The sequence below is a fragment of the Scomber scombrus genome, chromosome 8 (assembly GCF_963691925.1).
Source record: "Scomber scombrus chromosome 8, fScoSco1.1, whole genome shotgun sequence".
Lineage (NCBI taxonomy): Eukaryota > Metazoa > Chordata > Actinopteri > Scombriformes > Scombridae > Scomber > Scomber scombrus.
In genome coordinates, this window is record NC_084977.1 from 1,209,916 (window position 1) to 1,236,431 (window position 26,516).

Here is a 26,516-nt window from a genome sequence, read left to right on the forward strand (position 1 = left end):
ACAACTAAAGGACATAGAGCCAGACTGTGAGTGGAAATAGACATGTGTTTTGCTTTAACTTATCATTATGAAGAAAATGTTGATTAAACAGAATATTGACACCATAGCCATTTAGATTGGTTCCCTTTAATTCTCACTTTTACTATGCAATTATGTCTTCCACCAGGTATGATCTCCCAGGAAAATGAAGGGGTCAATTTACCCACAAAAGAAGTGTGTCAACCATTGTGCAACCAAAAGAGGAAGAGGGGAGCACTTTTGTTTTCCCTGGTAGCTATTGGTAGCTATCTCTTAATCATTTCTTATGTGGCAAACCTCTTTCTATTGTTTTATTGCTTTTAAGGCAAATTCTGATGACACACTACTCATATCTGCATACACTACATTTAACTTCATTGAGTGTACTACCTGAATAAATGTGTTTTTTTAATTTCTAGAGGGCTTCATGCTAATTTGTGAAATAGCCACGAAATTTAACCCATGGATTTGTGAACATGGACAGGAATTTAAAAAAATTTTGGTGACTCTCTGCACAACTTTCAAACTAATGTATTTCAACTGGAAGAATGTTCCTGCACCTCTTTTTTTTATGTCAGTCAAGACAGAAGTTGTATTGTTTAAAAGAAAAAAATGTGGTACTGGCTTGAAAGGTACATCCTACTGAAATACATTTATTTCGAAGGCGTGCTGAGTGTCTTGAAAAAAATTGAAAATTCCTGTCCATGTACATAAATCTATAGATTCAAGTTTTGTGACGGAGCCTGGGTTGAGGAATCAGTTAGCCAAGCTATCAGCTACTCTGATTGAGTTACATCCACTGTTGACAGGCAACTAAAAAAACAAGAGAGGAAACAAGACAAAGAGTAAATATGAATTCTGTTTCATGAAGCCAGAAGAAAGTTACTTTTTCTTCTGCTTACTTTTCACCTTTCGTTGACTATTGAAAACATTAAATTGCTCTTAGCCAGCCTGTGTGTGTGTGTGTGTGTGTGTGTGTGTGTGTGTGTGTGTGTGTGTGTGTGTGTGTGTGTGTGTGTGTGTGTGTGTGTGTGTGTGTGTGTGTGTGTGTGTGTGTGTGTGTTCAGGCTTTGTGTGTATGTGGGTGTCGGATGTTACTTGGGGAGTGTTAACAGCTAATAAATTTATTTTTTTCTCCAGTGTATAACTCAGCCAATAGGATCCTCACGCAGCTTTTAAAGTCTGCCAGTCAACACATTTATGCATGTGCACATGGATGTTCACACACATTTGAACATAGAAAACTTTGCTCTGGAACAGTTGCCCACTTTGTGCACATGCACGCATGCGCGCACACACACACACACACACACACACACACACACACACACACACACACACACAAAACACACAAACAAGCACACATATACAGGCATAGTTAAAACAGTATCCAGGTTGTAAAAACACCAGTGATGTTGAGAGCCAATAACTCCTCTGCCTCTTATGCAAACCTCTGAACAACACACACCAATTATCCACTAACTGAGTAGCAGTGACCTCACTGCTCTTCACTGCCCTGAATGCTTTAATTCCCTCATAAAAACTCTCTTTTAAACCGATAATATTGTAAAACTCCCCTTTAACGTGGCCACCAACTGCTACAAGAGCTGTTTGTGTAAAAGTTTGTAAAATTACGTCAAACTTTAAGAAGCAACTCGTAATAACTGACATTGGGTTTTCAGGGCAGGTGAAGTGCTGCTTTGAACTACTGCTTGCTGCTTGGTTTCCCACTTCTACACATCTGAAAACTAATAAAGCCACTAACAAGCTAGTGTGGCTTGGGAATACACATTTTATTACTCAGTTTTAACTGGCTTATGGAATGCCCACTGCTATCAAACAGCTAATCACAGACATATGAACCATATTGACTTCAACAGCAGCAGGAGTTGTAACATTCATAGTCATACATGTTCTCGGGACCAGGGACTGCATTCTACTGTTTTTAACCTTGCTCAATTGCACTTTAAAACAGATCCAGGGAAACAGGGAAATTATTTAAACTCATGACATTCCAGTCAATGTTAAAAAGGGAGGATGTTTTATGATTTTCCAAAACTGAGCCATGTGGTTAAACCAACTAAACAGTCTGGTTTCTAATCCCATTTAGCTGGGAACCAGCTTGTGACAGTGTAAAACAAACACTAAGCTCTTGGCCTTTAGTCTATATTAAATTCATTGACAATACCCAGAGATAGTAAAATGTTTTAGTCATGCTGTCAGTTATACCCCCCCTCAACATTCCATAATAATCCAGAAATCAGTGACAGTTCTGTATGTCGTTTGCATATCTTTGCATATCAGGAATGGACTCTAAGCCTGAGACAGAAAGTGTAGCGTTAGCAGGACATTTAGCAGATCAGCAGCAACTGACTACATAAGAGGTGTTCAGGTACATGGTTGAACGTAGGTTCATGTACTGAAGAGCTCAGAGGCCAATACACAATGACTGTAGTTAAGCTCGTAAAATGGAGCAAATACTTCCACGAGCAGTTCACAACCAGTTTGTCTCATATGCTGCAAGACTGTAGTGATTGTCAAGTGCCACTACAGACAAAGCACAAGTCTTTAGAGTAAACACACACACTCAAATCCAAACTGAAGGCAGGTGATCGAAATATGATCGATCCACTTTCTTTTAGGATGTGCATTATTTTATTTTTAAATGCAGCTCTAATTTGACTTGAAATGAGAAAAGATGTATTTACTATTAGAGTACTTAGCCTGTTATTTATATCATCCATGTATAATAGAATGTGAGTTTCTTTCATGTTATGTGTATATATTCATTCATACCTCACATCAACTGTGTTATTTTTTCTATGCAGTAAAGTAGCAGCTGGAGGCCAAGCTATCAGCCTGACACGCTTTAAACAGGCACTGCACTACAATGAAAAATAAACAAATCCCTGCATTATTATCAATCATCTTTATTCAACAAAGTTTATTTTCTGCTTTTTCTTACAATTTGTAATGATCACTTCCCCCTACACTTCAGGCATTGTTGCTACTAGCTTCCTATATTCTCCTAGAGAGGCTGTAGACAGCAATGTGTCTCCTCAGGTACACATGGAGTTGACAGGACAAGTAGAGGTGGATGTAAAAGAGAGTGATCCCTCACCTGCTCCCTACACAGAAAACGATGGGGTCAGTTTAGCTGGTGGCTGATGTCTTTTTGCTCTTTTTCTGCAAAAAAAAAAAAACACAACACAGAAGCACAGTGAGAGCAGCTTCAGTAAAAGCAAATTACAATGTGTCCTTACCATCCAACATGGAAATGCATTTAAGAATGATGGCTTTTCTTTGTCCTGAAGCCATCCTCTCAGACACTAACTTGGCAGTGACAGTGTAAGTCTCCTAACGAGCCACTAATTGAAATTGTATTCTTCTATTCTTCTACCCAAATTCTATCCTTCTACCTATCTAACCATAACCTCAAATGTACCATTTGATTCATGGGGCTACACGCTACACAGCCTGGGAGGAAGCACTATCTGACAATACTTTTCAGTGTAAAATTTTTGAGAGTTGCTCTTTCTTGGTAGCTGCACAAACACTCACATTTACATAAATCTCTGCACAAAGCACACCTTTAAATGCTATCACTTATATTACGGTTGTTGGCAAGTCCTTTATTTTCAGCAGCCGGTTTACACACAGCTCTGCTGTCATGCTATGTCTGCAAGGGTTCTATCTTTTTAAACTACACGCTGTGATGCCTCTTTATGTCTCTACCTAAACTGTGCTGTACTCCACAGATTCTTCAGCTCCAGCACTACACTGTAACAGAAGTGCAGCTCAGTCCAACTTGGCCCACAGCTATGCGTGGAATCCTCCCCCTCCTTTTCCTACCAGAGTTCCTCTGATTTCTGTTTTCTCCTCCATTCCCATTTCAACTTTGGAGTCAGTGCTCACACATCACCAGACATTCTGCTCACATAAGGTGTTATAATCTTCCCTAATGCGTGTGTTGTAATCATCACAACTGTGTGATGTGAAAATATGTCAAAAGCGCCTGACAGCAATGTCATTACACATCAGTATCAGACTCATAGGTTACCATAAAGCATGTCATGACACACTGTGTTATTTTCTAATGATGTAATTGAAAAGTATGATGTAATGGGGTGTTATAGTGTAAATATTGCTTAAATGACATGGCTGTGTTGCTCTGTGATGCACTGTGGGTGCATGTTAGGTGCAGTGTTGCCACAAAGGAAATATTGAACCATGGCATGTAGCTGAAGCCTGCAGGTTGAACAGTCAGACTTCTGCATGTAAGTGACAATAGCCAACTACCATCATACTGTACTTGTTCCACTAGTACTGCAGCAGAAGTGACTGTAGCTGAGCAGGCAGCTGCTCTGTGGATTATGGGACAGAATATGTAGGACTTTAGAATATAGAATATTATCAGCCTGATGTTAAACTTTCCCTCAATTTCCTGTGAGTTTTAAAGTTGAAAAACTGAATATATTTCAAAACTGAGCAGGTTGGACCAAAATATATAAATCAAAGTAATGAGTTTGTTGTAACTTGTTTCATCTGTATCACTGCTTCACATCTCTCTCATCTCCTCTCAGACCTGACCCGTGTCTGTCTCTGTTTGTGTTTCAGTCTTTGTGTCCACTGCTCTCTGTCTCTCTCTGTCCTTCACAGTCTGAGGTATTCCAGAGGGACACTTTAACAAGGGCTGGAAGAGGCCCAGGCCTTTGCATGTCAGAGTCTGAACAAGTGCCAGTTCCCTCCCTCCCACTTTCATATTTCTCTCTTTCTCTCCCTGCCTTTCTGTGTCAGTCTCTCGCCCCTAGTGCCTGGCCCTCTCAGCGCTATCGCTCCCTTGGTTCCCTCTGAGTCTGCACGGCGTGCCGGCAGGAAACTCGGCCAAGTGGGCTTCCTGAGCGAGCGGGAGAGGAAGTGCAGTAATAAGGCATAAGGAAGGGGGTGTGGGTTTAAAAATAACCCGCCTATATAAGCTGAGGCAAGAGCCCACTCTCGGTCTCAAACTCTCACTCGGAGCTCCAGCACTGCTCTGCCTCAGTCAGCTGCTCTCCTCCACTCACACACACACACACACAAAGCACAGGGCGGCTTTCCTGCCGTGCAGAGGAAAGTGGAGAAGTCAAAGCAGGTGTTTCCAAGAAGTTTAACAAAGACATAAACTATGTGCGCTGAGGAGAGCCACTTTATCCCCAAACAGGCTGCAATAACTCTGACATAGAAAAAGAGTCCAGTCTGTTTCCAATAAGAAATCACAGCCCGAAGGAGAAACACATTACTCGGATGAGCCTCGGACAATTGATACTTTTTCTCAGCACACTGTAAGCCAGACTGAATTGATTGCACACTGATATTAGATTGGTACAGTGTATGGAGTCATGAATCCATGTGTTTTTAAGCTGTTTTAGTTGAGCTTTAAGGCTCTGCAGGGTTTAAACAGAGCATCGCAGCTTTCAGCATCACACAGAACAGCCTTTGCACTCGGAAGAACACTAATGGAGAATCTGACACACAGTTTCAACAGCTTTATACTTACTTACTTATACTAGTTAGGACAACAACTAATGATTATTTTCATGATTTAAAAAGAAGAGAGGAGGAGATTTGGAGAACATCGATCAGCCATCGAACAGATCACTGTCCCAGAGGCTAAGAACCTGTTTTCAATCCATGATAGGTAAACTAAACTGGTCAAGATAACTACCACTAATGAGTCAGTCAAAGCGCAAACAAATGTGAGACAAACATGAGAGAAGAGGGTTAGACAGCTTTATAGGTATATACAGATGATTGTCTTAGTCAGGCACAGGTGATTTGTTCCTGAAATGTTGTTATAATAACTTCATGTAATGTCATTTTATTTTTGCTTAAAATTATTTTAATAATCAATTATCAAGATTTGTGCAAGTTCATTTTCTGTCGATCAGCTGTCTGCACCACTTTAATAGCTGAGACCTGAGAACACAACAACACTGAAAGTCAGAGACATGAGTAGTGAGATGATCAGACAACTTTAGAACAAACCCTCAGGTTAGTCAAACTTATTTAGAAGATAAAATAAATCTGAACAGTGAGATTGTTATGATCAGTTTCAATCCCTCAGAGTTTACAGACCCACTTCCTTCTTCAACTTTGACCTACTGTGCTTATATGGAACTGAAGGATAATCAGTGACATCTCAGTTTGACCTCCTCAATGTTGAATTGCTCAGCGTTTCAATCATTTGGACAGACAGTTGATTTGTTTACAACCTGTCTGATCATCTCACTGCTCATGTATCTTCACCTGACTTCTCAGAGATCTCAACAATTAAGGTCCCAGCATACTTCAAATCCCCTAGGCTGTCCAAAGTGGCACACTGGCAGGTGGAGTGAAAGACGTGCTCCTCCTGGCTGCATCTCACTGCCTCCCAATCCTCTCTCTTGTGTCTTTTTGTTTTTGTACTCTTGACTTGATGAATCGTACATATGGAGATAACAGCACACACTTTCTGTCTCTTGTACAGTCTGAAGGCATTCAGGGTGTGATGGTAAGACTAGAAAAGAAAGCCTTCAATAGACATTTGTGAGCATCCCCCTGATCCCACTGTCACGAACAGGGCTTCAGACTCTGTTACATGATCTTATACGTTTGAAGCATACTGAGGCCTTTTCTTTGATGAATGCAGATTTATCACAACCAATTGGAATGGTGGAAGAAATGATATATAAAAATGACACCCAAGTTGAGATAAACAGAAGTTATTCTTTAATGGTTCTTCAGGGTTTTACACTAAATTGATGCCTTTAAATTTAGACTGGTTTTACACTTGGAAGAATATTTGTAGAGAACATGACAACACACCAACACACACTTATAACAGCTTTATACTGTTCCTTCTTTCTTTGTATCAAGCATGACATCACACGGTCTTTTTTTCTCAAACCTTCGTTAAAGCACACATTCAGCCTAAAAAATGGACATTCCAGGGTGCAACCAGTGAGCTGATGAGTCACTCTGTGCACCTGTTGACATTACAAATTAGTTGCAATAAGTGTGTTGACAGACAATGTGGTCAATATGTAAATCTGTAAAGGCTCATCACGAGATGCAGTCAATCCAAAACTATGATTTTGGGGGAGGCAGGTATGTACATGCTGGGGTGAGTCCTACTTTGTTGTACTTTACTGAGTATATCTATTGAGACAGGACTGGACTGGTTTATAATCTAAAAAAGGAACATTTAATCTCTTTAATTCCCCCCTCCACTCAAATATATGTTTTTATTTTTCCTTGACTGTATTGTTGTTTTCCTCATTGTGCAAAATGATGCGTGTGCAGAGTTTGTTTTCAGGGAGGAAAGTTTCTCTGTGATCGAATCATGTTTAACACATGCTCGATCAAGTGGGATTTGTGTCATCACAACTAGAGCCAATCATGGTCCAGTATGCAACTTTCATGTGTGATGTGGAAACTTGAAGCCTCCAGTGCACAGACCCTGAAAAGTGACTTTTCAATTAAGTAGGAGACATCTTGTGTCCAGAAGCTAAACTTTTAAAATGACATAAAAATATTAAGATGTTCATATATTATGGATGTTTCAGTGAGGGAGAAGGAGGGGATTGTGAATTCTTGATTGAACTTAATAGTAAAAAAAAAAATCTATATAACTAGTTAGGTGTCATTTCCCCATCACAACTGATCTGTTCTTATAACCACAGCAGGTGGGCAAGTGTGTCCCATGCTTGAAAAATGCCAATGATAAAACATAAATTATACTTCAGAGACAAACAGTGTGTTTATGACATGTTTGATTCAGTCGGAATATTATTATTCATGTCCAAACATAATGATCACTTAACATCAAAATGCTGTTCTTCTTATGAGGACAGAAATAACATCATAAATATTAAATATCATATGTTCTTTTATCAGTAAAATAGAAAAAAATACATCCCATCCATAAAATATTTCAACAGACAGAATCATTCAATATAATGTTATTGTTCATTTATGTACAATAGACCTACATGCTTTTAGTAAACTATATGTAATGTCTTTATTAATTGTATTAGACCTTTAATCTGCGGAATGTCATTCTTTCACTGTCATCTGATCATAACTTTCATGCTTTATTTTTGATACTCCTTATTTGTTTATTATATGGAAGGAATTTGGGGCTGAGTCTGTGTATTGGGAGTAAGGTTTGGACTCCTCTAAAGGTCATGTGTTAGCAGTGCGGCAATCAGCCTTGTTGTATCATGATGTAAATCGCAGTCGATGATGACACGGAGCCAGATGAGTACATGTGAGAACCTCTGAGGTTTGCACAGAGAAACACCCAGCCAGGACTCACTTCCACATGGAAATCATACACCGCTCCATCATGCTGTGACAACTGGCCAAAACACACAGACTCATGCACACATATGTGTGCATACATTTCCATGTAAAACTGAACATTTTCAACATGTGGAGTTCAGCTTTCCACTCTGGCTGAAAGAGCAGAAAACAACAAACAGCACACGTCCACTGTTTGCTGCTCATGTCTCAATTAAAGGATCAGATTGCCTTAACGCAGTGTGTAAACAGTGAAGTCCTGCTGTGTGGTGAAAGTATGTGTTCAGTATGTATTCAGTTATAGGATGGACGCAGGTGACTCTCAGCACACATGGGCGATTACTGAGCCATGAATCATTGTGTTTGGAGAGGGAGAAGACAGGACAGACAAGATGGAGATGAAAGTGGATGAGTTATTGGATACATGAGATGAGGCACAGTGGAGGAAATAGAGGAAAAAGACAAACATTCAGCTGAGAGCAGAGTTCCAGAGCTGGAGCACTGCTGCTTTTCATCTGGTGAACAACTGTTAAAGCATGTTGAAGCATGCTATCATTATCAAAGTGATAGCAGAGGCAAAGCGCTGGCTGCAGCAGTGACTAGATGAAATAAACGAGTTCTGTTAATGAAAACTTTGACATATAGACCAGGACTTTCTCTGTGCTCAGTCAGCATTGAGCCCCTGACACAGTTACAACACTGCCACTGCAGGCAAGGACAATAAGACTACATGGGAAAGGTAATAATTATGCATCTACATTCCTGGTTACAGATTTAAATTTTAAAGAGAAGTTTTCACCTTGTTCAGGCAAAAGCTTAAATTGAAAATGTGACATGGACAACAGCACATCACTATGGTGAGTCAAGTCAAGTCATGTTTATTTATATAACACATTTTGCAAATTACAATGAAGGCACTATAGTAGAGATAAAATGAGACATCAGTGATAAAATAAAAGGAAATATAGAATGTTTTCTGAGCATAAATGGCAACTCTTATCCAAAGCGCTGGTCATCTTCTGTCTGGATGACTTCAGACCTCTGAAGAGGATTCAGAAAGCAGCAGCTTGTCTGGAGTCTAACCAGCCTAAACAAACTCATGTCACATCTCTGTTTGTCTGTTTGCATCTAGTTCAGGGCTTTGATGCTCGCCTTCAAGGCGACCAATGCAAAGGCACCCTCCCACACAGTCACTCGTCAAGCCATATGTTCCCTCCCATCGGCTCCAGTCTGCAAATGAATAACGTCTGTTAATACTATCACTGCCTGATACCAAATCACAGTTCAGACTCTTCTCATTTGTGGTTCTGTGATGGTGGAATGAGCTACCCAGCTCCACACAGTCTGCTGACTCCCTCGCTGCATTTACTAGCAAGACCGCACCATCAACAAGATGCATGATTGATGTGCATATTTCTTCCGCTTGATGACTGCATTGTGTGTGTGTGTGTGTGTGTGTGGGGGGGGGGGCATTTCTAGGAATGCCATGAGTAGAGTTGAGGTGTCATCCTGCTCCTGAAACTTTGCCAGTTAAGATTTTAAATTCAATTCAATTCAATTGTATGTATATAGCGCCAAATCACATCAAATGTTAACTTTTCAAAGTTTTTCTTTCATTTCATTTAAAGAGACCCAACATTCCCCTATGAGCAGCACTTGGCAACAGCGGTAAGGGAAAACTCCTCTATTAACAGGCAGAACCCACTTTAGGTGGGTGGCCATCTGTCTTGACTGGTTGGTTTGAGAGAGAAAGAAGGAAGGAGAAAAGCCTGTACAGTATGAATGTAAATGTAATAGAACAGACTGAAAATTGCAAAATAAATTCATAAATAAATGATTACAATAATAAAGTACTAAAGCCATCAAGAGACCCCAAATACCATATAGAATATCTAGAGCCTTGAGTTTTTCCTTAAAAGTGTCAAGGGAGGAGGAACACTTAATTGAAACTAGAAGATGATTCCAAACCTTTGGGGTAAAGGCATGATCTCCCTTACCCACTAGCAATTTATCTGACCTCAGAGGCCTGACTGGGGGCAGAGAAGTTCAGAAAATGTGCTGACGTGCCAACCCGTTTACCCATGTATCTGTTTTTACATGTGCCAACCCATGTAAAAACAAATAAAAGAACATTGAACTCAGTCCTGTATTTAAGAGGTAGCCACTGCAGGCATGCTAGTATGGGTGTAATGCTGTGTTTCTGGTTCCAGTTAGGAGTCTCACTGCAGCATTCTGCACCAGTTGCAAGCAAGATAGAGAAGCAACAAAAGACTAGCCAACACCCAGGTACAGTGAAATACAACAGTCCAGCTTTAAGGAAATGAAAGTGGTGGTTCCTCTATTTCATTAAAATCCATACTGTATGTTCATTGAATTAGAGGAATGACTTTGGCAATATTCCTCAGCTGAAAGTAGTGACCTTTCATGAAAGAGTTTATGTGTTCAGTGTTTATCAAACCATAATGCTGAGTCAAAGATGACACCAAGATTTTGGCTTGGGCATAAAGATTAGAGGTCAAAGGCCCTGAAAGACTACCTATACCTCCTGTGGTGTTGGGGACCAAATACAATGACCTCTGCCTTGTTATTATCCAACTGAAGACAGTTTTTGCCATCCAGCATTTCACATCCCGGAGGCTGTCACAGATTAACCTAATTGAACTAGTATCCCCCAGATTAAATGGAAGCTATAGTTGAGTTTCGTCAGCATAACAATAAACAAGAATTGTGCTTACAGAGGGCAGAACTCGAAGGGAACACATTCAAGGCAAATATGGGCCTTGAAGTGTTCCTCAAGTGATGGAGACAGATGAAGAGAAGCTCCCAATCCTGTCTGTTGGGTGGACTTCAGTTTGAACCAAATGATGTCAAAAGTGTGTCTCAGAACTGAACAACTGAAAGTAAACATAGATCATTTGCTAATCTAGCAAGTTGCCTCAGAAGAAGATCCCCTTGTACAGTCAGCTACAGTACACCAGCTGGTTCTGTATTCACAGCAGGTTTAGTCAGATCTCTACAAGGAAGGAGTGCACAGGCAGCATGACCCATAGTCAGAATGTCCAAAAGTTAGACTAAAACCCAGAATGAAAAATGCCTGGATTTTGCTACAATTCAATTTTAGGATAAAAACATTTAAAAACATAAACAAAACAAAAAATCAACAACAACAGTGATCCAAATAAAGTATATATAAATTCCTTATTTGGCAAAAATGGGGAAACCAGTCCTTATCACTAAAAAGTAAGGCAAAACTTTGAAAAAACAAAACAAAAAACATGAAGTATAACTTTTCATAGCAAACTTACTTCAAATGTTTTTAAAGTCATCTTTTTGCTAGCACATAGAATTTTTATTTGAGTTGTCTTGTGACATACAGAAGCTACTTGGACTGAGTTACTTGGACAGAGGCCTACTCTGTTAGAGATACACACACACACTAGGATTTATTTGGCCTAGCATAACAAGCTAAGGGACTGCAGATGGAAAGGGTTGGCCTTGGTCAACAGTGAAACATGTGCCCATATGGCACTGTACAAAAGCCTCCAGGAGCAGAACTAGGCTGTTTTGAGGTAGCAGCCACAGTTGGGATTGCAATGTGAGACCCAGAATATATATATATTTGTTTTATTTTTTTGTGTTACCATACACAACCATTAGAAAAGAGATAACAGTAATGCTGAGGGTCCATTAAATCCAATACACATTCAAAAGCCACCAAGAAATGTTCTTCATCAGTTGCTTAATACATCCATGGACACACAGTTATGACTCCAGGTAAGACCAAAGAAGTATCTCCCAGTGATTTGGGAGTTCTGTGAACATATGACTTTTTCTCGTTAGAATAACAGCCAATATTCACAGTGACGTCAGGCTGTTACTGAAATGTTTCGCTGTGTGGTTGCTTGTTACGGTAATACAGACTGAATGTATCACTGGGTCAAAATGTGATAACTGAATCATCTCCTGCTGAAGGAGTTAAGACAATACTGGGAATGCATGCTGTGATCGCTATGAAGCCTCAGTTGTCATAATAAAATCATATTACTCACTGTGGGGACTAATATGTGAACCACTGTCACTAACAGTATGAATCAGTGAGTGCTTTGTGGATTCAGGGTAGGAAGAAGTTAAACACTTTTCCAGCCATATACCAATCAGAAACAACAAACTTTATGATTAATATAAAAACTCAACTATCGACTTCCAGTTTCCAGGATACTGATTTCAATCAAATCAAACAAAAACTAACCATTTAAACAACAAGAACAATCAGAACAAATACAAACCAAACATTCAACAACACAAGAAATAATCAATCAGGTTGGAAACAAACAAAATGTCTTTCTCACTACATCGATGTTCTCAGAGTTATTAAACTGCAATCTACTGCATCCAGCTACCTCATTATGAACCATTCCACCAAACTGAAAAAAGGACATTAAAACTCCAAATAGGATCCACTCTATAGATCGTAACATTCATCAAAAAACCTCAGCTTCATAGTCTCACTACACAGTCATGCAGACCGTTTCAGTTGGATTTTTCCAGGTGTGTGTCTATATATGAAGAGGGGAAATTGGTGGTGCACCCACATGTTTCCACATGTGATGTCTCCCCTTTCACATGTGAAAATCACTTGTGTCTGTATCATGTGAATTTACCATATGATGCAATGTCATGAAACCACATTTGTATATGTAAATCTTTGAAGAGGTCAACACAACATATTTTAGCTTGTTGGCCTCCATCATAGCCTGATACAACAAGTACTGCTGTATATATGATCTCTTCAGACTATTTCACTTCTCTATGTACCTTGAAAGTAGTTTACCTTTCACAATATGTTCAACATGGTTCAGATATGAAATGTATTATTTATTTGTAATGCTAACAGATTTGAAAATGACATTTACATTATAATCTATAGATCTCAGTGGAAATAGTTTTGCTACTTTCTATTGAAAAAATATAGTTATGGCTATAGAAACTGTGCCTACGTGACCCTTTAAAAAGTCAGTATCTTCTTGTTTGTTTCATTGATTCATACTGTTTTTGATGATGTGTAATATTAACTTGCATGCAGTGTAGCCTGCATGTGTGCAAAGAAAATACAATCTTATAAATACTCAGTGTGTGTACAGAGGCACACCAAATCACCAACGGCTACCAGGCCCCTGAAAACATTTAGTGATTATCAAAGCCTTTCAGCCTTTAATTGGCATTCAAAATCTGTGTTTGCCAGAGGGCGAACGACTGTAAAAGTACAGTATGTTATGCAACACACCCCTGTTCCCACTGTGTACCAACTGCCAACTGGCTGTACATCTGCTATTATTAAGCAAAGACACGCTCCAACACAGGCACATAATGTTGATAGACATAATAGAAATGTTTCTCATCTGTATTTCCTCTTCAGTGGGTTTTTAAGTATCTGGTGAAGCTGTTCACACAGCAGAAACACAGTAGATGTATATTTAGTTGTGAATGGAGAGAAAGATAAGTGAAGACACTGAGTGAGAGATCTGCAGGTCAGATGAGGTGAAAGCTTTCTTCCCTGCAGGTTTATTTCCATGGCATGTGTACTGGAATGATAATTGTTGAGTCAGTAACACCCTGTATGATAAGTGGATACTTACTATCTATTGACTATTTGTGTCAACATTTACATGCAGCATTCCCCTACATAATTTTGTGTTTTTCTAACTTGCCATAAATAAAAGGGTCAGCAGGGGCCCCAAGTTCCCTTTTGCCCAGGGCCCCCCTTGCAGGTTAATCTGGTCATGGGGGAGAAAATCAAAGAGTGCTTTTAGTACAGTATATTGTGCTTTACTTTTTCACTTTAACATTTTCAGTGTATTAATCATGCTTTGTCATTTTTTTTCCAGCAACACTGATATGTGTTAATGTTTTTGGCTACTGGAACAGCTGAGGCTACCTTCCTTCGTTGCTTCTGTCATTCATGATCAGAGTCGAATCAATAACTTTCTGTTTACAAACTGCTGCCAAGATTACACACTGATGAATGATGCTGGAGAGGGGTTTCATTGACCTTGCTATGTCTGTGTGTGATTACCAGAGAGCCGCCTTATTAATATGAATGTCTTCACTGCGCGGTGTGAAGTGGTTGGAGAAATGCTGAGATGCAGCTGGCGCCTGGTGGCTGCAGCCTGCAGCAGAAAATACACCGTGCGCTGCTCGTTCAGCTGCGGAGGAACGGACACATGGGTTTTGTGAAGAAATATTATGCCAAACTTCCATCGTGAGCAGAGACACACATAGGCTCTCAGTAGGCTACCGTTCCATGTTCTGACAGAAACAGAATTTCTCTAACAGAGGTATTTCACGTTTAAGGGACAGCATTTGTATACATCCACAAGATTGTTTGTTGTCATGTGTCCAACTACATTTAGTAGTTATTAGTGTGCGTAAAAGCGCACTGTACCCAAATGCTTAATACGCATGGCACCTGCAGCATCTCCCTTCCTCTTTGTGTATAGCCTGTGTGCCCTCTAGTATCGTTTTCGTTGCTATTTCTTTACAGAGTGTTAATTGCTTATTATGTCTTAGTGGTGCTGGTTTAGAGGCGGTCTCTCCCTCTTTGCCCTGCCAGTTGTTGGATAGGTTTGGCGGAGGGGCGTGTCTCCTTTTCCCGGAGAAGGTTAAGTAGCTGCCCGCAGCGGAGCACAGAGAGCATTCCGCACCAGTCGCCCTCTAACTCTCTCACAAGCTCTCTGTCTCTGACTCTGAAACTCTGACTTTTATACCGAGGCTAAATTTAGGGGGGCTGGCCAGTGCGCAACGTCCTCATCCTGGACGCGCTTCCTTCCTCCAGCCTTGCATTGGTCTGATCTGGGCAGCGAACAATATTTATAAGAAAAGCAGCTCCTTCCAGGCGCACAGATGCACATGAGTGAAGAGCAACAGCTCATCGGACGGCAGAAGAAGCGACGCGCTCTTTAACTTTTTCTGGAGACTCAGTGGACTCTAGTGATTTTCCTTAGAACTGAGAAAGTGTTTTGCTTTTCTCAATATTTAGGGACGTTTTTTCTACTTTTTATAACGCATGGAAATGGCCTTGAGTGGGACCATTTTACCATCAATCTCTACATTTGCCAACCATAAGGAGAAATGTTGGGAAGATGTAAGTAGCACTGTTTAACGCTTGATTTGAACACAAATAGTGATGTTATGAATAATCAAATCATTTCATGTGTTTTGCTGCTATCAGGCTGTCACAACAGAATGTATGTGTCTGCTAGAAATGTTTTACAAAGTTTGAAATTTGTAATTATGGTTAAATTGTGCTGTTTACAGATTAAAATAGTTTCAGTGGCTTGGTAATATTCAGCCCTCTCTGGCCTTTTTGCGCTGTTTTCTACATATTTATTTGGGCGGGTAAATTATTCTAACGAGTTATTTGAAATGGTTGTGAAGGAAAAAAAAGTTTGACATTTTGAAGCAAACTAATCCTCCTTTTTCATCCGCGCTCCAGAGGTGGAAGGGCAACATGAACAGCGTTGTCCCCGACACTGACAGCAGCTGCCTGAGCAGAAAAGACGACGAGGACTTGGATAAGTTCTTGGATCTTGAGTTTATTCTCGCGAACACCACCAGCTCCGACAGCGCGCCAGCCTCCGGGACTGGGGCAGAGTCCTACCGGTCCCAGGATTCCGGGGCGCCCGTGTATCACCAGCAGCAACAACAGCCAGCCAATTACACCTCTGTCCCAGACATGAACAGCCCTCCGCCGCCCTACAACAGTCTGATGGCGGAGCTCCTTCGCTCTGACATGGATACCAGCTTCCTCCCCGGGAACAGCTCCAACATCCAAGGCAGATTCTTGATCAGCTCCTCGCCTTTCCAGACCACTCAGGATTTATTCCCCGAGCATCCGAACATCAAAGTGGAGCCAGACTCCATGGACACGTACGGACCTGTGATGGGTCTGGTGCCTCAAAGCTGCACCAAAATCAAACATGAAGGGAACGTCTCCTGTATGATGTCATACGAGCAGCACCCGCGGCTGGCCAACTCCCCGCAGGCCGCCGTGGGCAGCATGACGCCGCCGCTCAGCCCGGACGACCTGATGAGCTCCGAGTGCCACCAGCCACAGATGTGCAACTCCACCTCGCTGACATTCCCTCAGAGCTTCCACCCTCACCATCGCAGTGCGCCCGCGGGATTTCCTCACCCGCACCCCGGGATTCAGCTTTCTTTCCCCGGGGCGCACCACCATCACCAGTTCTCCGGTATGTTTGGAGAAGACGCGGCTATGGGCATGCAGCAGCAACCAGCGGCCGGCCAGCGGGTCCTGCTCACTCCACCGTCTTCCCCGCTGGAAATGATGGACACCAAGCCAAAAAGAGGTCGCCGGTCCTGGCCGAGGAAACGCACAGCCACACACACCTGCACTTTCGCCGGCTGTGGGAAGACATATACCAAGAGCTCGCACCTGAAGGCGCACCTCAGGACGCACACAGGTAGGTTCTGCACATGAATGCCACGCACTGCGTTTATTCATCATTCCTTCATGACCTGGCAGTAAACTATGATGCTAATCACGGTTGTGTGTTTTTTGTCCTACAGGAGAAAAACCATACCACTGCAGCTGGGAGGGTTGCGGTTGGAAGTTTGCTCGTTCTGATGAGCTAACACGTCACTTCCGGAAGCACACCGGACACCGGCCGTTCCAGTGCCACCTGTGTGAACGGGCTTTCTCCCGGTCTGATCATCTGGCCTTGCACATGAAAAGGCACATGTGAGGACAGTCCACAGGGACGAAAAGACAGAAGACAAGGACTTCTATGCACCGCATTAGCCTGATAAAAGACCTATAATAATCCTATGATCAGCTATAGAAGAATGCTATGCAAATGTATCACAGCCATAAATGCCTATAGGAGTATTAATAGTGGTACCACTGCAGGATAAACTGCAATAAAGTATGATGAGGCCACTATTGACTATACTGTAATACCTACAGGTATATTATAGGAATATTATAGTGATTGTTCATTGGGGCAAAAGGAGCATCAACGTAGATGCCGTCTTATATTTTGTAAAAGAAATTATTTAAAGTTATTTTCTGAAATGAGACAAGTGACAAACAAACATGACCACAAATAATGAGTAAAACAAAACAAATATGACAGAAACAGATGAATTCTGTTCAGACTAAACAATGTAGCTGGTACTACTTTTTGTATGGAATGTTGTTTATATAAACAACAAAAAATAAAAGGAACATTCCACTCAACATGTCAGGCACATGCCACTGAAGCAACTGGAAGCAGACAATCCTTTGAAGAGCAATGGTGTTTTTTTTTTGTTGTTGTATTTTTACCATTAGTGCCTTTTATAACATTTTATTACACATCTTACGAGTGCCATATTCTCCACTGGCTAGAAACAACCAAAGTTTGATTCTGTGTGTTATATTGTAAGTGTAAACAGCACATGAAATAAGCTTTGAGACAATGTTTTTTCCTAAAACTGCCTTTCATTCTGTCCTCGTTAAAGGCTTGAATTGAATATTGTGTCTGTGAGTCTGTCTGTTTTCTACTAGCATTTGAAGTCAGGGTTTTACAGTAGAAGTCTCACAGAAGTGCATGCCATCTCAAAGCCACCTGATTGACAAAGGGCTACAAAGTCTTTGGCTTTAAGACTTGTTTGTTTGTGTCTTGAAGAAATGTACTACATTGTAAATAAAAACTGTTTTATATAATGTAAATAGTTTATTTTAATTGTACATATTAAACTAATTGAACAACATGATTTCTGAGTCCTGACTGTGATTGTCAAATGTCTGGAGAGAGAGCTGAGAACATAAAACATGGTATGATACTTTAAGTCTTAATTGATCCTGAACGTAGCAGCAGGTCAGATATTGCTTGTCACTCACTAAAATAGTGGTCCCCAACCTGGTGATCCAGAGCCCTAAAGGGGCAAATCTGTTGGGTCAGAAGATGATTAATAACACACAATAGCTAAAAAGAAGATGCAACATTCATAACTAATAATAACAGACACATGCAACCTGCAAGGAGCTGTGAGTAGATATTGATTTGCTATAAGGTAACAATCCAAAAACATGAAGAACCTCAGCCCTATGTTACCCACAGAGAGGTCCTAATACCCAGGTTGAAAACCACTGGTTCAGACAGTTATGGAATTTTACTTCAAATTCCAAAGATACCAAACATATCTGGGGTAATTTGGGGAAAATAAAACAATGTACAATGCATGTGGAATATTTGTTATTGTCCATGGTTCAGAGGTTTAGCAACAGGTGAGCTATTCTCAGTAGCTGGTCCCATCCAGACAAGAACCCTGGGTGCCCAGTCTGCAGCATCAAACTGATGCTTCCCAGCTGGGACACAGCAGCTGCCAGAGCACTGTGGCAGCTGCCTATAAATACAAATATTACATTGACATAATTACAGAGGCTGGATATAGATGGAGGCTGCAAAAGGGCATAGGGGCAAACCACAAGGGAAAAAAAGAAAAGAGAGAACATTTACATGTATGGCATGTGAATGGTGGGAAACTCTTTTATTCTAAAGAGAAGACATATAACATAGAGCCAGGGGATTTGTAACCCTCCTAGACGGCAGGAATATAGATGACATAAATAGGATCAAAGGTTTGGGTTGTATCACTATTGTGTTACGTCAGTAGTTAGTCACTGTACAGTTTATTAATAAGAAAATGTTATGTTATGGTCCACTGAAGCATGGCAGGGTTTGTGAGGTGGAAGATAACTGCACTGTAACACAGTAAAGCTCTGTTACCTCTAAATGAAACTATGAGCTAAAGACAATGTGTGAAATATAGAGAGAAGGAGAAAGTACTCTTTTGTCATCTCACAGCACTTGAAACTACCTTTCACAAGGTTTCCTGCTATTTTACTCCCTTTTCCAACCAGCCAGTGTGACATCCTTACACAGTGATGGACCAGGAGTGTGGAAGCAGGCCTCTTTTTTCATTCTTCACACAATGACTTCTGTCACTTTTTGTGTGTACAAACAAGTTTCCACAAGGAGAGACTAACTAATAATGTGCAGTGCTACCCTCATACCTGTCTCTGTGATGGCTGGCTGTCTGCCCAAACTTTGAAATTGGCTGTTCAGAGCAAATAAGAATTTTGCCTTTAGACCTGGTCTGATGGACTGCTTATTTTCAGCCATATCGAGGCTACAAAGGCACTAAGGAGTAATGGTAAATAAGTGAAAGCTCTATCTATTATTACATAGTATTAGCCTGGTTTCAACAGGATTTAACTGTTATTTTAGGTTAAACTTGCTTTAAATCATAAATCTGGTTTTATACAAGTTGGGTCTCATTCTTTGTAGTTTTAGCCATTAATTCTCTGTTAATAACAACATTTTATTCACCAAGTTAGTAGCTGGTGTCACTAAAAAGGAATCCTAATGAGAAAAAAAGGAGCAGTCAGACTATCAGACAGGTTGGGAACAAAGCTCCAGGTTTGATAAATCTATTTTAAAGTGAAAATAAAGGTGAACAGTAAAGGTATTACCCAAACTGTCTGTTATAAATCAATAACATCACCATTCAAAGATAACATAAATAGAAATGTTCAAAACTATTGTTGTAATGAGCCACAATTATTCTTTGATTGTATTTCCAGGTAGGAGATAAGTATCCCAAGTAGTTTATTTGTGCTGACTTACAAACTCTTCATAGTCTCTTCATTTCACACGGACACCAGCCGTCAAAAGGCCTGTGTCTATTTTTGGTTGTGAAAGGCCACACATCTTGGTGTCATCTGTAGGATGGCCCCGTGCCAACCCTGAGAAAAGAGGAAGGCCTGCATCTATCATTAGTACATTTACTCAAGTGAAAAATCTAACATTTTCATTTCACTTTTTCATCTGTGTGCAGGAGGGTGGTTGCCGCTGCAGAGCGTGGGAAGATCTGACCTGAGGGGGTCAGATGGTTTACATGTTGGTTTCTGCGTGCTCTCAGATGTGCAGCCTTGTGTGTGTGTGTGTGTGTGTGTGTGAGAGAGTGAAACAACTCCACAGTGAGCCCAGAAGGATGCCCAAATCATAAAGACTCTTGTCTGTGTTCTGCAGTGACTTCGTGTTGAGTGCCCAAGCATCCTTTAAACCCACAAACATTTCTTTTCAATTGTAGTGGAGATCCCAAAGTTTGCCAAAAATACCACACTGTATCTGTCAATCTGCCTTTTTTGGGGAATTCATATCAAATAATGGACAAGACATATATCTAGAATATTTCCATTTGATTAAGGCGCAGCTGTTAATCCGTTTTTTGAGGAGCAAGCAGACACATATATGTACATGAAACTGTACAGGTTCAGTACTTTGCCAGCCATCTATCTATGCAGACAGTTTCAGTTTTATTTGTTTGGGTTTTGAGATCTGTCTCTGAGGTTTCCGCCTCAACCCCAATATAATGTGAGGTTAAAGAAATTCCTTTTGTTTCATTGCAGAAATACAGAGGTCATAAGTTCATTTCCCCCGTCATGACTCCACCCACCTGAGACATTTTTGAGAAGTGACCAAAAAAACTACTTGCATTATATCCTCAGTGTTTTTCAAAGACATGTCTGCACTGAAAGATGTGTATTCTGGCAGAAAATGCCCGTTTTTTTTCATTTTGATTATATTTTAAATAAATTTGTGTAAAACAGGTAAAAAAAAAGCTGTAGAAAATCCTCCATGTGTAACTGTAGATGGTGAACTTACTTACGTATTATTAAACTCCCCAAAGTCCCAGAAGTATTATCAACACAATGTCCTAAATAGAAGCCATGTTCCTGCTTATGGAAGTGAAAAATAACAAGTTCAGCAGTATTAGCTCAGTGTCGAGGGCTATTTATGTGGTAGTTCCAAGGAAAACTATTGACAATGAGTTTTATTTTTATTTCTCAAATAAATGTTTTTATGTTGTTGTTTTTTTTTAAATTTCCAATTCTTACTGTTAAATGTTTGTTTTATGTAAAGCACATTGAGTTGCCATTGTGTATGAAATGCACTATATAAATAAAACTGCCTTGCCTTGCCTTCTGCAGAGTAACAGGGACACTGTTTCTGGAAAGAATTTTGTAGAATGTCTTGAAAGAAAAGTGGTTAAGAATAATGTTTTGAATTTGAGAGCTTCAGCAGAGAACCAGTACTAAAAGCTTGACAGCAGATAGAATATGTGAACTTGGTGAAATCCCACATAACCTCTGTCCCAATCACATTATCTTCAGTATCTCAGTCTCTGTTGGTGTGTCTTGTTATGTGCAGGGGAGCGTTCATACAGCTGATGACTCCCCCCCCTCTCTGGCACCAATGTGCTTTCACATAACCGGGTCCACTGCGCCACTGTGTCAAGCTCAGTTCACATGATTGAGGTACAAAAACAGGTTGAGGAGCTTTTATTTGATTCCCTGATCACACATGAACCATTCGTTCATTCTTTCTCTCTCTCTCTCTCTCTCTCTCTCTCTCTCTCTCTCTCTCTCTCTCTCTCTCACTCTCTCTCTCTCTCACTCACTCACTCACACACACACACACACACACACACACACACACACACACACACACACACACACACACACACACACACACACACACACACACACACACACACACACACACACACACACACACACATCATAAACCTGAGGGATGAAACTCAAACATGGGACATTCCTGCACTGAAGTGTTCTGTCTATTCCAATGCAAGAGGCACTTTTTCTTACTGAGTCTCCCTCCTGCCTCAGTCCAGAGTCAGGAAGAGGCTGTAAACATGCTCACAGGCTCTTGTGCAACAGTTTATCTCAGAGGAACTTCCAGAGTTTTTAACAGCTTAATCTCCTCCAACTCCAACATAACACCCACATAAAACTGTATTGTGTGGAGAAAACTGATACCAGAGAGGTGGAGATTAGCAGTACTTTCCCTGAGAGTATTCCTGTCAGTTGGGTCAAAACACCACAGAAGTAGAAATGGGACTTTACCACCAAATTTGCAATTGGAAACAAAACTGTGATCTGCTTTTGAAGGCTCAAGCTGATCTGCCACTGGTCAAAAGTTTGAGATGATATCTTGTTTATTCTATTGAGCAGAGACTAAAACAGATTCAGTGGTACTGTGGTGGTCCAACGGCTATCTGTCTGAAGATGATTTAACTTCTGGAGGCAATAGTCAATATTTCAGGGCTTCCTGTGAAGCCAGCAGATATCTGGATAATGGATATCCAGTCTTTGTAAAAAAAATAAAATGACAAATAAAATGATAAATCCATTTTTAAAAAGCTAATGAGCTAATAAATCAATGGGTTCTGACATTGTTTGGTTTGCTCTCCACATGGAGTGTTTACCTGCTTGCAGAAACCAGAATGCTCCTGGGACTAAAATCTTGTCCCATTTCTTACAGATTCTGCCTTCATATGCATATATCTGTTTATAGATTAGTGATACTGGACTGAAACTGAGGTTCTTGCTAAATTTTACCAGAGAAATCAGAGTAGAGATAATATTACTGGATGACGTAAAACATTTATCTGGTAAATTTTCAGTCTAGCAGTGAACCTTATCAGCTGTTTGGGAAAGCATCATCCTAAACTATTTATCTTATCTCAATGGATGCCCAGAGCCACAGGTGCCCAGCACTGTTTGAGGAAAAGTGGGAATTATATTTATTGGAAAAGGATGCCATCTACTGGGACAGCAGCACCCAGCAACACCACTGTGAACATAGGAAAAAACATCTGGAATGCAGTCCCTGAATTCCTCATATTGTTACTACAAAGGTTTCTCAGCTGGAAAGTCAGTTTAAATCAGGTTAATTTGGAGGCGGGGGGGTAGTCTGGATGAGAGGGGAGTGAAATGGAGGAGAGTGAAAACAGGCAGTCTGTTAAAAAAACATGCTGCTTCAAGTTAAACTGAAACATGATCCACGAAGTCCAGTTGAAGTAACAGATCAATGTGTGTGAAGGTTTATCAGACACACTCTGCTGAGACATCGTCTGTTATCTTATGTTAAAAAGTAAGTTTGGTAGTTTTTTGGAATTTTTTAATTTGAAGAAATTCAGTTTTATTAGAGGAACATGTTTAAACTTGAACACATCACCGAAAACCCTCCAACATTGCACCGGTGAACATCCAGCTACTTCACATTGAGAGAGTGAGGACATACAAGTACCTGGATGTCCACTTCAACAATAACCTGGACTGGTCAGATAACAATGACTTGCTTTACAGGAAGGGTCAGTGTGGTTTACACCTGCTGAGGAGGCTTGCATCTTTTGGTGTGTGCAGACCACTGCTGAGATCCTTCTTTGACTCTGTGGTTGCATCTGTGGTCTCATATGCAGTGGTGTGTTGGGTAGGGGGATGTTCTGAGCGGGACAAGAACAGACTCAACAGACTGATTAAAAGAGCTAGCTCAGTCTGTGGCTGCCCCCCTGGACTCCATAGAGGTGGTGGTAGAGAGGAGGGTTTTAGCCAAACTGTCCTCCATCATGGACAACACCTCCCACCCTCTGCATCAGACTGTGAGGGCCTTAAACAGCTCCTTCAGTGACAGACCAATACACCCCAAGTGTAAGAAGGAGCGCTTCCCCAGGTCCTTCATTCCCACTGCAGTCAGACTTTACTGTGTTTATTTTTTATTTAAATGTTGATTTTGTGGGCGCACAGGTGGTAGAGGGGTTAGAGCGCATGCCACATACGCAGCCGACCCCGGTTCGAATCCCGGCCAGAGGTCCTTTGCTGCATGTGACACCCCCCCCCCCCCTCTCTCTCCCATGTTTCCTGTCTGTCTACTGCTCAGTAAAGGTGTCGATGCCGAAAAAATGTTGTTTTTGTTGTGTACTACGCATACTTTTTTAAATACTTTTTTTTTTTGTCATATCACTATCTTTTTGAGCTACTGTAACAATTCATTTTCTGACAGGTGCACGACATGGACGACTAAAGAAGCTTCTGGCAATAAAGGTGGAAAGCTATCATTTTGTTGATACTTTGAATGAAGATCCTCTGAGGTAACAAACACTGCAGCAAAATTCAATTTGTGACCAGAACACATGAATTTTAGCTGGGATTTCAGGTTGTATGCATATGTTACACACACATTTCTACACGTCAATCCATCCATCCTTCTCTGACAGTCATCCCTCTCTCCAAGCTCATCACATCCATCAGGCTGTGACCACAACTGCTTTCAATCAACTCAAGTCAGAAAGATTTCCTCCCCCCGCATATGAGTGACCGTGTGTGTGTGTGTGTGTGTGTGTGTGTGTGTGTGTGTGTGTGTGTGTGTGTGTGTGTGTGTGACTTCAGGTGAACACAGTCTGGTTTCAGCTCTACAACCAAACTGGTTTCTGTCAGCATTAAAATTGCTAACAGACCTGCTGCCTCCAACCAGTACTGGTTCTTCATGAAACTGTGAGCTGTAACACACACACACACACACACACACACACACACACACACACACACCGACACACACACACACACACACACACACACACACACACACACACACACACACACACACACACACACACACACACACACTTCCACCCAGGCATGTAATTGTCATGAAAATGAGGTACAGTTGGTGTGTTGCAACACCTTGCAGATGGAGGTTCATACACACACACACACACACACACACACACACACACACACACACACACACACACACACGCAAGTGCCCTTTGGTGTGTGTGTGTGTGTGTGTGTGTGTGTGTGTATATGAACCAAATTTTTGGTGGAGTTTAGAATTTCAGCAGCGGATTAAATGAATTTGCAGCCAAGGTTGATTGAATACAGGCGGTCTGCCTGGAAGGTTGGAACTCGCATTACAAAAACAGTCATTCTCTGCCAGCAGTTGGCTCCGATCTGCTCATTTCATGTCTGTGTTAACAGATGAAATCAAACATTTTTGCAGTCAGATTTTCATGTATCTCATATCTCAAACACATGAGGGATTTGGGCAGGTGAGTTCTGTTTGGACAGCCAGATGAGATTTTCATAGACTATGCTGAGAAAAGCAGGACTGTGAGACTACTCAGACTAACATCAGCACGCTAACATGCTCACAATGACTATGCTGATGAATAGCAGGTAGAATGTGAGTATAAGTAATAATAGTAAAAGTAATCGGCCTGCTTATGAGAGATACACACCCACATTTAATGAATCATCTTATTCTGAAAAACCTTTGACAAACAGGATACGTGTGTATATGATGTACTTCACAGAACAGAAGAAGTTTATCATATAAGGTTTATTTACTCAAAACATGCACCAACTTCATCTCTCTAATTATATAAACTATTGTCTGTAATGTGAGTTTCTTATTCTCTAAGTCTTCTACATCTTGCTTAAAGATTTAACGCTGGGACACAAAAAGGAATTGTGTCACATAAAACACTAAAAATAAAGTTTGACTTATTTGCTCAGCTGTTCATATTCTCTGACAGTTTTATTCCATTATGTAAGCAGTTATCTAAGAAGTGTTTCAACATGTCACACACTCAACTCTGACCAGAATAATTAGAGGATATGAGCTCAAAAGTATCGGTTGCTATGTGCATGATAGTCATATAATATCAGATCCAATTAACAAGTATTTCAATTTTCAAATGTTTTGATTCTTTTTTTCTGCATTAATGGTTCAGTCACAGTTTCCCAGAGCCCAACATCATGTCTTTACATTGCTTGTTTGTTTGATCAAAGCTCCAAAACCCAAATGTCTTATAAATATATAGACTTATAATTATATTAAACAGAGAAAAAGAGGTTCCTCACATTTGAGTAACTGGAACTTATTTTCATCATCATTTTAACACTAATCACAATCTGTATTTAGTTTTCTGGAGAATCTGTCAGATGAAGTTATTCTTCAGTTTGCTGTAGAGTCTCCTGAGGCCGCAGACCACTGGAGGTCCGAGCCCTGTCCTGCACTGCAACATCTGAGCTCGTGATCAGCTGGGAGCTCCAAAGTCAGTTCACACAAATCCTGTTGGCTGACACTGACAGACATAACAGCAACACACTAAACTAGCTATCGGCAGCTGCTATTATTTTCAACTGTGTATGTGTGTTTATGTGTGTGCTTCATAGTCCTTGGCTAGTAAGGGATATCCCCGTCTACAAAGACTGTGTGTGTGTGTGTGTGTGTGTGTGTGTGTGT

The 26,516-nt window shown here is 40.7% G+C and overlaps 1 protein-coding gene across 1 annotated transcript; it reads left to right on the forward strand.

Moving 5' to 3' along the window:
• Window positions 1–15,045: 15,045 nt before the first annotated feature.
• Window positions 15,046–18,108, forward strand: LOC133984371 (Krueppel-like factor 2). The gene is made up of 3 exons (XM_062423665.1): window positions 15,046–15,478; window positions 15,830–16,817; window positions 16,924–18,108. Exons 1-3 carry the CDS (start codon window positions 15,401–15,403, stop codon window positions 17,097–17,099), a joined length of 1,242 nt encoding a protein of 413 aa, XP_062279649.1. The 5' UTR covers window positions 15,046–15,400; the 3' UTR covers window positions 17,100–18,108.
• Window positions 18,109–26,516: the final 8,408 nt, after the last annotated feature.

Bases quoted from the DNA above. Each gene is read 5' to 3' on its own strand.
- LOC133984371 (XM_062423665.1), top strand. From the start codon at position 15,401: ATGGAAATGGCCTTGAGTGGGACCATTTTACCATCAATCTCTACATTT. The intron at 15,479-15,829 runs GTAAGTAGCACT...TCCGCGCTCCAG, and splicing joins AGGAGAAATGTTGGGAAGAT to AGGTGGAAGGGCAACATGAA. The intron at 16,818-16,923 runs GTAGGTTCTGCA...TTTGTCCTACAG, and splicing joins GCACCTCAGGACGCACACAG to GAGAAAAACCATACCACTGC.